General features: G+C 37.1%; 1 protein-coding gene across 2 annotated transcripts in view; it reads left to right on the plus strand.

Moving 5' to 3' along the window:
- Nucleotides 1-12,447, plus strand: part of Aass (aminoadipate-semialdehyde synthase) — an 85,313-nt gene that overhangs the window by 56,889 nt on the left and 15,977 nt on the right. For both annotated transcript variants that reach the window (XM_008828874.3, XM_017797100.2), the window contains 4 exons: nt 5,525-5,584; nt 5,851-5,918; nt 9,125-9,246; nt 9,557-9,683. In XM_008828874.3, the coding sequence (XP_008827096.1) occupies nt 5,525-5,584; nt 5,851-5,918; nt 9,125-9,246; nt 9,557-9,683 (377 nt within the window). The remainder of the gene's footprint in view (nt 1-5,524; nt 5,585-5,850; nt 5,919-9,124; nt 9,247-9,556; nt 9,684-12,447) is intronic.

The raw sequence follows: 12,447 nt of genomic DNA on the forward strand, positions 1-12,447 counted from the left end.
TTGTCATTGCATTTTCAAAACAATGCCCTCACTATTTCTTTACTAGACTCTGTTGTGTTTTCCTTCTTTTCAAAACCAATGTTCGTTGTCTCTGCCTTTTTTACTTTGAATATCTTTATCTAGAATTTATTTATTATTCATCTTAAAGAACCAGTTTTGGTGATCCTCTTGGTGTTACATCATCTTCCATTTCATTAATTTCTGCTCACTTACCTTTATTATTGTCTTATTTTATTGGGAGCTCAGTTTGCCGTTCTTTCCCAACTTTTAGAATACGTAGGCAATTAATTTTCAGTTTTTTAGTAATGCATACCTTTTTTTGCATGTCTGTATGTATGTCTGTGCTTGCATGTATATGTGTCTTTATGCCTTTGTATGTCTCTGTGTCTGTGGTGTATGTATGTGTTCGAATATGTGTGCATGAATGTGCATGTGCATATGTGTGAGCATCCATGGGGCACCTGTCAGGTATTTTCAGTAACTCCCTCCTTGCTTTATTTACAGAAGCAGAGTCTCCCAATTGAGCCCAAAGTTCTCCCACCAGCTAGTCTAACTCCCCAGTTTGCCCTGGAGATCCCCTGTCACTGCCTTCTGAGTGCTGGGATTTCAGGCCAACACACCTTTCTGATTTCCACTTGGGTTCTGGGATCTGAACTTGGGTCTCACACTTGCATGGCAAGTGCTTTATCCACTGAACTATTTCCTCAATCCCACGGCTACACACATAGTCCTAAAATATGCACATTGTCAGCCCTTTCGTTGTTGTTCAAGTTTGTTTTGTAACTCCATATGTGGAAAGTTTAGGGAATATTTTTTTGTGAATAGTTGAGAACAATGTGTACTTCATTTTCTCTGGATATAAGTGCTCTATATACATCAATTAAGTAAAGTCTTTATATTATTTAGCGCTATATTTTCTTGTTTTTGTTTTATATACCAGTTTGTTAATCTTTCCTTCAGCTGTGTTACTCGCTCATTCACTGAATCTTTTAACTTCAGTAATTTTTTCAAATATAAGTCATTTTTTTATTTGTTGATTTTATGTGTGTATATCACATAAAACATCCCAAACAATCTTATTCATCTATATACCTACTTCCCAAATGGCACTTATTTTACATTTATCAAAATTTTTCATTGAATTATTTTTTAAATTTGGTTTTTTCCTTTGAAGCTAATGTTTATTTTATAAAATATTTTATTTATTATTTTTATTTTCTGTATATGAGTATATTGCCTGCAGGTATGTTAGTACACCCATGTCGTGCAATGCCCATGGAAGTTAGAAAAGGGCATTGAATCCTCTGGAACTGAAGTTAGGATGGTTGTTAGCTGCCATGTGGGTTCTGCAAGAGTACCCAGTGCTCTTAATTGCTGAGCCATCTCTCCAGCCCCTAATCTATTTGTCTTTTGAACATTTTAGTTATAGCTTAGACTAGTCTCAGAAAATTCCAATATGCTTTTGAGATCTGTTCAATACTGTTTTGCATCTCCTGTTTTTCAGTCAGTTCTTATTTAATATGCCTATTGACTTTTTCTTGATGTCAAAATGACAAATGTAAAATTTTAGAGATGACTTGAGACTCCAAATATTTTTGGATTGTTAAAATCATCCCAAAGTTCTTCTCAGCTCTTAACCTCTGATGCCTTCTATTCAGCCACTTAGTACCTCAGACAGTGATTTTTTATTGGCAAATGTAGTTGATGCTTATCATTCTGGGTTTCCATCTAGAGAGTTAGGGTACAATAAGTCTTCAACACTGTTTTATGTTTTACTTGGTTTTAGTGAGTAGAAGGATTTGTTTGGAATCAGGTGGTCACCATTGTGAAATGGAAAATGTACATTTTAAAATGTATTTGTGTTTTTAAAAATCTAGTAGTTGATAGAATGTTAGTCACTGTTATCAAGGCTAGACATTTAAGGCAGTAAGATGAAGATTTTTGGTGCTACAAAGCAGATTATATTGTGTGACTGTCTCGTGACTGACTTTTCAGCTTTTCCAAATCATACACAAGTTCTCAATATTTAATATCACTGTAGTTCTCCAAACAGTAGTAATATGTTGTTTATCTTTTTATTTAAGCACTGGCCATCTGTGAAATACAGAGACTGTATCTATTTCAAAGCCTTTATATATGTACAGTTCATTAGCACTGAAAAATTAAGTCTATCATCTGCATCTTCTTCTGACAACTGTATGGGAATTGTGTTAGTAAATTTCTTTTTGCTATGACCAGATCCCTCATAGGAAGCAATGTAAGGAGGAAGGGTTTATTTTGGCTCATGATTTGATGGTGCAGTTCATCATGATGGGGAAAGTGACCATAGGAGCATCTTTTGGCTGTAGCATGAGGCTGCCTGCTCACATCTGGGTGGTTCAGGAAGAAGGCAGAAAGCAGGGCCAGGCAATAAAATGCCTCAAGACCCATCACACAGTGATCCAGTTCCTCTAGCTAGGCCCCATCTAAAGGTTCCACAACTTCCCCAAACATCCTACCAGCTAAGGACCAAATATTGAAGTACATGAGCTGTGGGGAACGTTTTAATTCAAATTCTAACATTCTGCTCTTGGTCCTTACAGACTTATAGCTGTTTATACTATTTTAATTTTAAAATTACATTCATTAATTTGTGTGTATGTGTGTGTGTGTGTGTGTATGTGTGTGCGCGCACGCACGTGACAGTACACAGGTGGAGTTAAAAGGACAAGTCACCGGAATCTATTCTCTCTTACCATAAGGTATCTGATACTCAAATTCAGATCACCAGACTTGGCAACAAATATCTTACCTGCTGACCTATCTTGCTGGCCTGGACAATCTCATAATTCAAAGTGCATTCAGTCCAACTTTAAAAGTCCCTATAGACTATAGTCTTGACATACTTAATTTGCTTTGAAACTCTCAGTCTCTTCTGAGACTTAAGGCAGTGTCTTAATTGTAAGCCCCTATTTAAAAAAAAAAAAAAGTTACTTAGTTCCAGTACACAATGGCATAGAATAAGTATTCCCATTCCAAATCAGAGGACTGGAATGTGAGGACAGATTTGACTGAAGCAAGAGCACATGGCCTCTCTCTTTGGTCAGCTCTCCTCAGTGCCTACAGCTTTCCTCACAGACATCTCACATTTCTGGCACTTAAATATCCTGGTGTATCCAACGCACCTTAGGCTTCACTGTCACTGTTTCATGTAAAACCCACGTGGGAGTTTCATGCAGGGAAGTTGACCTTTGCTACATGTTGCATGGTTTTACCAACTTTCTGGAAAGGTGGTGTAAGCCCTAACAGCCCCATAACTCATATTTTGCATGTTGATAAACTGTCACTAAAGGCACAAGGCCAAGTTGTGCTGCCAGCTCAAGACATAGTCTGGCGTCTGGACCACAGCTGCAGTGGCCTTGTTACCTTCATGACTAATCTTAAGGAAACACTTCCCTGGGCTCATGTTTTCCAACAGGGTGCCTAGAAGGCTCTATTTTGTAATTTATATTCTTATGCACTGCAGCTGTCAGTGCATTGTTACTGACTGGAGTGCTCAGCGAGTGGCGTCTTCCACTCATGGTACCTTTCCTATTGTTCCACTGCAAAGTCCTGAAACTAATCTGTAACAACTAGTTACTTTGTCCATATCTGCCCTTGGCTCATCTGGATTCCAGCTTGTTTTCTTACCAAACTGTACATTTCCGTCTGCAATCTTAGTCAGGTTTCATACTCCTTTCCATGCAGTTTGACATGTTTTTCCATATCCTTTTGTTCCATGTTTGCTCAGTCTCTCTGTACATCTGGGTAAACAGAGTGAGCAATAACCATGCTACACTCTGGATGTTATACTACGTTTTCTTCACTGAACAAATTAGTCCACTCTTTTTTAACTCAGTCTCACTTAAGTTTGATGGATATGAGCAGAGCACAGCCAGATACTTAATCAGAATGAAACATGAACAGCTTCTAGTCCAATTTCTGACAGAGTTCTATTCTGAAACTTCATGAGCTCAGCCTTTACTATGTGCATTCCTATTGGCATTTTGTTCTTTCAGACCCCTATAAGAATGGCCTATTAAGCTTTGCTTGTGATATTCTAGGGCTTCTGTAGTCAGTAGCTTCAAACTTTTCCATATTTCTCCAATAAATTTGCTCCAAAGGATTATGAACCACATAGCTCTGTTTATCATGGCAATAGTCCAGTTTCTCTCTATCAATTTTCTGTATTATTTTTCTCATTGATGTGACATAATACTTAATAAAAAGCAACTAAAAGAGGAAAGGTTTATTTTGGCACATAGCAGAAGGATCAGCCCTCAGCTGTGGTGACAGGATCATTAGGCTACTTGATCACATTTTAGACAGTCAGGAAGCAGAGAAGATTGGAAGCAAAGCTAGGTTGTAAGCCTCAAGGCTCATCCTCCAATGACCCACTGTCTACAGCTAGGCACCCACAAAGGCAATTCCACAATCTTCCAAAACACTGCTTCCAACTGGGAGCCAACCAAGTGTTCAAATACATGAGCTGTGGGGGACATTTTACCTTTAAGCCATATCAAGAAGTAGATTTAGAGTGAGTGTATTGCCCTAGTCTCTCCTGTTTTCTCCTTTTAAATTTAGAGTTCATCTAGAGTGTGTGGTATTGCAGGGTACTGGGTATTAATTGGGAGCCAAATGGAAGTTTCACTTTAGTTGAATTCAATATAGATATTTATGGACTATCTCCTTCAGATACATGAAAGTAATTTATGTTTATTTTAATATACTAAATATATTCTCTGATTCTAGCATCTTTTAGGTAAATTCTGTTTTGTAGTTGGGTAAATGTTCTAGAACTTAACTGAAGATTGGGAGAGAAAACTATTGTTCCTTCCCTTATTATCAGAGGTAACAACACTGACTGATAAGCCTTTTACTGTTAAAATTTGGTATCTTGAGGTGTGTGTGTGTGTGTGTGTGTGTGTGTGTGTGACTACTCAGATGTCAATATTAAGAGATGTGTCTTTAGTCAAAGTCTATCTGATTCAGTCTTGCAAGATATGGGCAGAGATTGCAGATAACTTTTTGAAGTCTACTAGGTCAAGTCATTATCCATATGACTTTTGAAATGCTGATGTGCCCATAAATAAAGCCAATATTGGCCAAAGAGTAACCTCTGCTTCAGGGTTGGTGGGTTTGTCTATCTCTCATGGAAGAGCTTCAACTTCTGGGATGAAACAAAGGCTCTTAGAGGGAAGACTGTGACTACAATGCTTGGGGAATTTATAACATGCTCAATACGAAACCTCTAACTGCTTGTGAAAAACCTTTTGCATGTTCTTAGCAAGCAAAGATGACTATAGTCAACTTTTAGTTTTAAAAATTGGAGCCTGGACTGAAACACCATATTCCTGGGACTAGGATTAATTGTCTATGTGTTTCTATTACCAATAATTTATATTCAGTCATATTCAGAAATTAACAAACATTTTGATGTGGTTATAAATCTCCAATATGCTGTTGCAATGTCATTTATCTCTTTGTAATCCCTTTTTCCTTGTAGTTGTTATCAGATGCTTCACAACCTCTGGAAAGTCAGAACTTCTCTCCGGTGGTGAGAGATGTAAGTTGTGAGAATTTCTTCCCATGATTGCAATTTTTCTTACCATCCTCCCTTATTCTCCTCTTTCCCTTATGTGTTTTTCTCTCTCCATTCTTCCTTCCCTCCTCCCCTACCTCCCTCCCCCTCCCTCTTCCCATTTCTTCCTTCTTTCCCATCTCCTCCAGCCCTATCTCTGTCATTCTGTCTCTTCCCTGTCAGCCATTATTTCCTATTTGTAGATCTAAAATGTTGGATACTAAAGAAATGTCTTGTGTGTCTATATTTAGGCAGTGATTACGTCCAATGGTATTTTAACCGATAAATTCAAATACATCCAGAAACTCCGAGAAAGCAGGTAGGTACTGTTAAAATCTTGTTTTATATACTTTTTCTTATGTTGGGTTTAATGGGTATATTTAAAGGTTTCAACAAGAGTTGTTGATATTGGATTTATATAACATTCATATCTTGGTAATGTCAGAAATCAAAACTGAGTGAGTAGCTGAAAGTAACATGAGTTATTTTTTCCCTTGAAGAGCAGTATGGCATCCTTTGACTATTTAATAGCCTGTGTGGACTTGTATGTAGCAGAGCAAAAGTAAAATAATGTTATTATTTGAGTAGCTCTTTTATTTATTATTTATTATGTATTTTTAACATTTTGCACACTATAGTTGAAGTAAATTTCTTAAAGAAATGAGCATAGTAACCCTCTGTGCAGTGCTTTCTGCTTGGGTTTTTGTTGAAGGTTTGGAATTTCATTTAGTATGTTTGAAAAAGTGGGATCATGGATAGAAATGAATATAATTAGTGAAAAAGACAAATGACAGTAAGAGGAAGGTGTCCCAAAGTAGCCTGGAGTCGCCCCAATAGGACAGGGCTCTTACAGCTAGGCTCAGCCAAGGTTCCGCTTCCTAACTGATTTTACTGCTCAGAGTCTGGAAATATTGACATTTCTTTGGAATATTCTGGTTTCCTCCAAATGATTTCACTTGATCTGTGTTTAAGCCTACTCTGTTGGTCTATTCCCATTTTACAAAATAGCACATGAACTGAATTATTTTTCTTAAAAAAATCTTTCATTTGATTATATTTTTAAAGTTGTGTGTATATTTGTGTGTCTCTGTGTGGGGGTTTTTGCACGTGACTGCAGTACCCACACAAGCCAGCAGAGTGCCTTGGAGCCCTGGAGCTGGAGTTACAGGCAGTTGCAAGCTGCCTATACGGATGCTGGGAATTGAACTTGGGTCCCCTGCAGGAGCAGTACATGCTCTTAAGTGCTGAGTGATTTCTAAAAATAATTTCTTTTGCAGTGGCTCTTCCTACAAGAAAGAAATAGAGGGATGTGGCCAGATCATTTATTTCAGATACACCTTATTTTTACATGTTAGTTTGCTTAGAACTACTGTATTTAGCATGGCAATGGAATATTCTGCCATAAAATACTGAATATTTAAGTTTCTAAGCATAAACTAGCTGTACATTACCACAGGAGAGTTTCCTATAAGGGAAGCTTCATGTTTGCTTGTTATTCATAATTCTATTTGTTCTTACTGTCTGATGATCTCTTATTGACAATAATGATGTGTCTGACATGACCAGTCAGAGCCATTTCTTCAGCTTGTGCACCATGGTTCATGCAGCAGCTGGTCTGCTTGACTCAGTTTCTGGGACTTTCCTTCCTCATGTACTCATATGCCAAGTGCCTGATAATGGGGACTGAACCTCGAAAGGACATGAGATTAAGTTCTGCCTTATTCTTATGTTCTTTTTATCACATATCACAGTGATTTTTAACCTGGATTCTGTGGTTTTGCTTTCTGATGATGTGGACATGATTGGAACCTAGGAGTAGATTTTTTTATATTTTATTTATTATTTTTATTTTTTATGTGTATGAGTGTATTGCCTGTGTGTATGTGAGTGCACCCATGTCGTGCAATGCCATGGAGGTCAGAAGAGGGCTTCGGATTCCCCTGGAACTGGAGTTAAGGACGGTTAGTAGCTGCCATGTGGGTGCTGGGAATCGAACCCGGGTCCTCTGCAAGAGCAGTCGGTGCTCTTAACCGCTGAGCCATCTCTCCAGTACCAGGAGTAGATTTTTTTTTTTTTTTGTCTTTTGAGACAGGGTCTCCTTGTAGCCCCAGCTGTCCTGGATTCACTATGGAGACCAGGCTGGCCTCAAACTCATAGAGATCCGCCTGCCTCTGTTTCCTGAGTGCTGGGATTAAAGGCATGCACCACCACGCCCAGCAGGAGTAGATTTTTAAACATATATTTTGAACAGTTTATATTTGTACACCAAAATAATATTTAATTTATATAGCCAATAGAAGGTGTTGTTAGAAAGAATGTATACTAACCAGATAACAGTGATTCTTTTGGAGGTGAAATAGGAAGAGGGTAGTGCTTAAAGGAGATTAGCGATCAGTAATATGCATGTGTTACTGGGTGAAGAGGGGTAGGAACATTTTATATTTATGTTCATTTACCTATTAATGAAAATGTTGGTGGGTTGCAGTTTGAGTGACATCCTACAGATTCCAATAGATCTTTCTGCTAAGTTCCTGGTCCCAGGCCATTTCCATGGTTCCATGCTGACAACTGAGAATTTTATTAAAAAGCATTTGATAAGTAACTTTCACATTCCAAACAATATGTACTAAAAATTAATGGGCTTACAGTTAAGTAAAACTCAGTCACTACCTTGAAGATCATAGTTTGTCAGAATGAAAGTCATTTCATTCTAGAAAGTACACCTTTTAGTAGAATAAAGATGTTAAGAATTAGAATCCTGGAGCTGGTGAGAGCTCAGCAGTTAAGAGCACTGGCTGCTCTTGCAGAGGACCTGGGTTTGATTCCTAGCACCACATGGCAGTTAACAATTGCCTGTAACTCCAGTTCCAGGGAATCCAATGCCTGCTTCTGATCTCCACAGACATTGCATGACATGGGTGCACTTACCTATATGTAGGCATAACACTCATACATATAAAACAAATGAACAAGAAAATAAAATACTGAAAAAAAAAAAGAATTAGAATTCTTGTGAGTACTGGTTTTAAGTATCTATGCTTAACCAAGTGACAGTTTAGGCTGTTCTCATGTCACTCTAAAGATACGTGACAAAACAGTTTTTAATGTGGATAATGGTCATCTCTTACTCAGGTTATCTGGACTGCTCTGAGTAAGAAAAATTAAGGCTTCCAGCACACAGACCCAACATAATTTTGAATCATGTCCTCTGGGAGGATAAACTATGAAGCCAAGTTACTTAGTTGTAAGTAAACAAAAACTAGTCCAATTCTCATTATGGAACTGGGAATTCATGGAAGTCTAGGGACATCAGGCATCTCAGAGATGCCAGGAAATGTGGTTCTTTACTGTACAACATCTGAAACAAACAATGAAAGGTCTTGGCCTATAGAATTCCTATTGAAGTTTTTATTGGAAGCAATATAAGGAGATTTTTCTTACCCCCTCATCTAGGTTTGTGTCTTATTGAGGCTAGCAAGATTCTGTTATTTAAATGAATAAAATTTCTCCCTCTTTTTTAAACAGAGAACGTGTACAATCACTTTCAATGAGTACCAAGAAGAAAGTTTTGGTTCTTGGGTCTGGCTATGTATCTGGACCTGTTTTAGAATATCTGTCAAGAGACCACAATATAGAAATAACAGTAGGTAAATATGTCATATTTTTTTTTATTATTATTATTTGCCTTTTTTTGAGGCAGGTCTTCCCAGCCAGCCTGGAGCTCACAATGTAAGCCAGGTTGGTCTCAATCTCACAGAAATCCACCAGCCTCTACCTCCTGAGTAAGTCATGATTTTTTTTTAAAGAAGAAGACAAATTAATTTCATAGCATGTTGAACCTGTAAATTTTAGATGACCTCTAAGTTTTGAAAAGTTGTTTCTTGGAGATGTGGAAATGAGTATTACTATATGTCTAGAAGGAAATCTTAAAATTTGAATTCTGTATCCTTGAAATAGGCTCTGACATGATGAATCAAATCCAACAGTTAAGCAAGAAGTATAATATCAACCCTGTCAGCATGACCATTGGTACACAAGAAGAGAAGCTGGGGTCCTTGGTGGCATCGCAGGACCTTGTCATCAGGTACTTGACAAGAGCAAGTTCCACGTGCATTTTGCTCTTATTTGTCTTCTCTTGTCTCTTTGTGATTCTTTCCTCCTCCCTCTCTGTCTTCTCCTGTCTCATGAACATTTAATTGAAGTATATATCTACAAAAGTCCAAAGAGTACATGCCCTTAAATCTCAGCACTTACGAAACCAAGGTAAGTTTGAGGGCAGCCTGGGCTAAATGCCGATACCATCAACACACACACATGCACACACACGCACACACACACACACACACACACACAGTCCCTAATTATGTTGCTCAATAACTTCCTACAAAATGAACATGTTTTATAACCACCATCCACATCAAGAAGCATTGTGGGAAAGTCCCCAGAAGTCCTCTTCCTGTTTGCTGACCCTGTCTCCTCAAGTAAACACTGTTCTTTCTTATAACATCTATATTAGCTTTTGCATATTTTCAAAGTTTATGTAATTGAATCATTCATAGATTCTCATTTAGACTGCCTTCATTAAAAAAGTCCCTCAACTGAAAAGAATTTTATGTGCATCAATTTTTGTTAAGCAAAATTTGACTAGTGATAAAAGATCTTGTCTGGAAGTCCTGTGACTATGCAGAGGAATCAGATATTCTAGCCTTTATCTGAATGAAAAAAATTATTTATTTCTATTGTAAGTAGATATTTAAATGTGTCAATTTTGATAAAACAAAAAAAAATCATGTTAAAAATACATGGGGAGCCTGGTGTGCTGCTCATGTCTTTAATCCAAAGCTAAAGTAGAAGGATCAGCATGAGTTCAAGGCTACCCCGGCTACACAGTGACTTAAGTTAGCTCTGACTACAGTGTAAGACTTTGTTTAAAAAACCCAAACCAAGCCAAAACAAAACAAAATTCACATTTTGAATGAAATTTGGAGTAAAATATAACAAGATTATGAACAAAGGCAGTCATGACATGAGCAAGATTTAAGTTTAGAAAAGTGATGGCTTTCAAGAAGATTGAGACTTAGCAAAATTGATTTTTGATCCATTTTTCCCCCTTTGGTGGAATTCACATGTCCAGTAGTGGTAATGCCATTGAGCATTTGATAATGTTCTGTAAATATTGTTTTTACTTTTTGAAGTTGAAGAAATATATTTTGGTATAACTACAACACTAGACATTAAAAACAAGAGTGGAGAATGCACTTTACAGAAACTTTAGGGTAGTATATCAAATGCAAGTGGCCTGAACTTTTTTTCCCCTAATTTTAGGTTCTGACAATTTAATGTGAAGCATTAATTTATTTTGCTTTCCTTGAAAATTCCATTTTTACTTTCAGTGTGTTTTTCACAAGTGACGTTTTTAATACAGGATTTATTGGGATGGAGTCCACTTAAATACTTCAAGAATTATATCCGGATGAGCACATTGTAGAAGAATGATGAACTCTAATCCCTTTATCTAAAAAGAGAATTATTAGTCAAAGCCCTGCCATTCTGGTTCTCAGCATCTCACTAGGCTAGTGTAGATAATGCCGAAGTCTTAAAGGATAACTAACTCAAGTTTTCTGTGTGTGGATAACAGAAATCCATTTAACCCTTTAAATGGTACCACTGTACATTTTGTATTAATAATTTAATTCTAAACAGTTTTATGCATATTCATATATTGACTTCTTAAAAGCTATCAACTTTGATAACAATTCTTCTTGGTGAAAAAATGTTCAAAAAATCAGAATTAAGAGCTTTCATAAGAGTTTTTGATACTGAAAAAATACATATACAATTGTATTCTACCTCAACAGTAAATCTAAACAGCAATTCCCTTTCTATTGATCTGAGGAGGAATAAGTGCCTGAGTAGTGGTTTATGGTTTTATTGTTTTATTTTGTTTTGTGTAGAACAGAGAAAATCTAAAGTATACAGGGTGAATGACAAGTATGTTGACATATGTGATATTGTTGATATGTCGGCATTTGTTTTACATTGGCATTACGAGGAATGTATTACCGAGTGGACAGTAATCTAGTAGAATATAATTTTCTTACACAATTGGCAAGGTGACTTTTTATTCCTGCATAGAATATGGACATCCTACTTACAGAAACATCTGTGAAATTGCTTGTTTATGACTGAGTGTCTTAACACCAGATTTAATTTTTTTGTTTTATTTATTTTTATTTTATGTGCATGAGTGTTTTGCCTCCATGTATGTAAGTGCATTCATGTCATACAACGCTTGTGGAGACAGAAGTGTGTGTGTGTCAGATCCCCTGGAACTGGAGTTATAAGTGGCTATTAGCCACCAGGTGGATGCTAAGAGTGAACTCAGGTCCACTGCAGCCAGTGCTTCTAACCCCCGAGCCGCCTCTCCAACCCTCAACACCAGGTTTAAATAGTAAAAGCAGATTTGTAGAAACCACAAAGTTAAGTTTTGAGACCGTCTTCATTTGTCATTCACTGTGTTTACTTTTGACCCATGCTGATAACCTTTTCACTGATCTGCATGCTACTGAAGCTTGTGTCATTTCTGAGCATTTACTCTTTGCTATGACACATGGACTACCTGGTTCCTGGTAGCCATTTGGGACATGGCTATATAATACAACATAATATAGTAGGATTTGGAACTCCTCTAGTATTTTGGCTTAATATATAAAGAATGGGAATTATATTACCTAGGAGAGAACCCAAAATAGAAAACCTTAGAAATATCAGAGTGAGTGCAATGTGTTCCATTAAATGTTATGAAGAAATCAGATGCACTTGAAGGAGATTTGGCTTTGGGAAAATAT

The sequence above is a fragment of the Nannospalax galili genome, unplaced genomic scaffold, assembly GCF_000622305.1.
Source record: "Nannospalax galili isolate Female #2095 unplaced genomic scaffold, S.galili_v1.0 scaffold413, whole genome shotgun sequence".
Lineage (NCBI taxonomy): Eukaryota > Metazoa > Chordata > Mammalia > Rodentia > Spalacidae > Nannospalax > Nannospalax galili.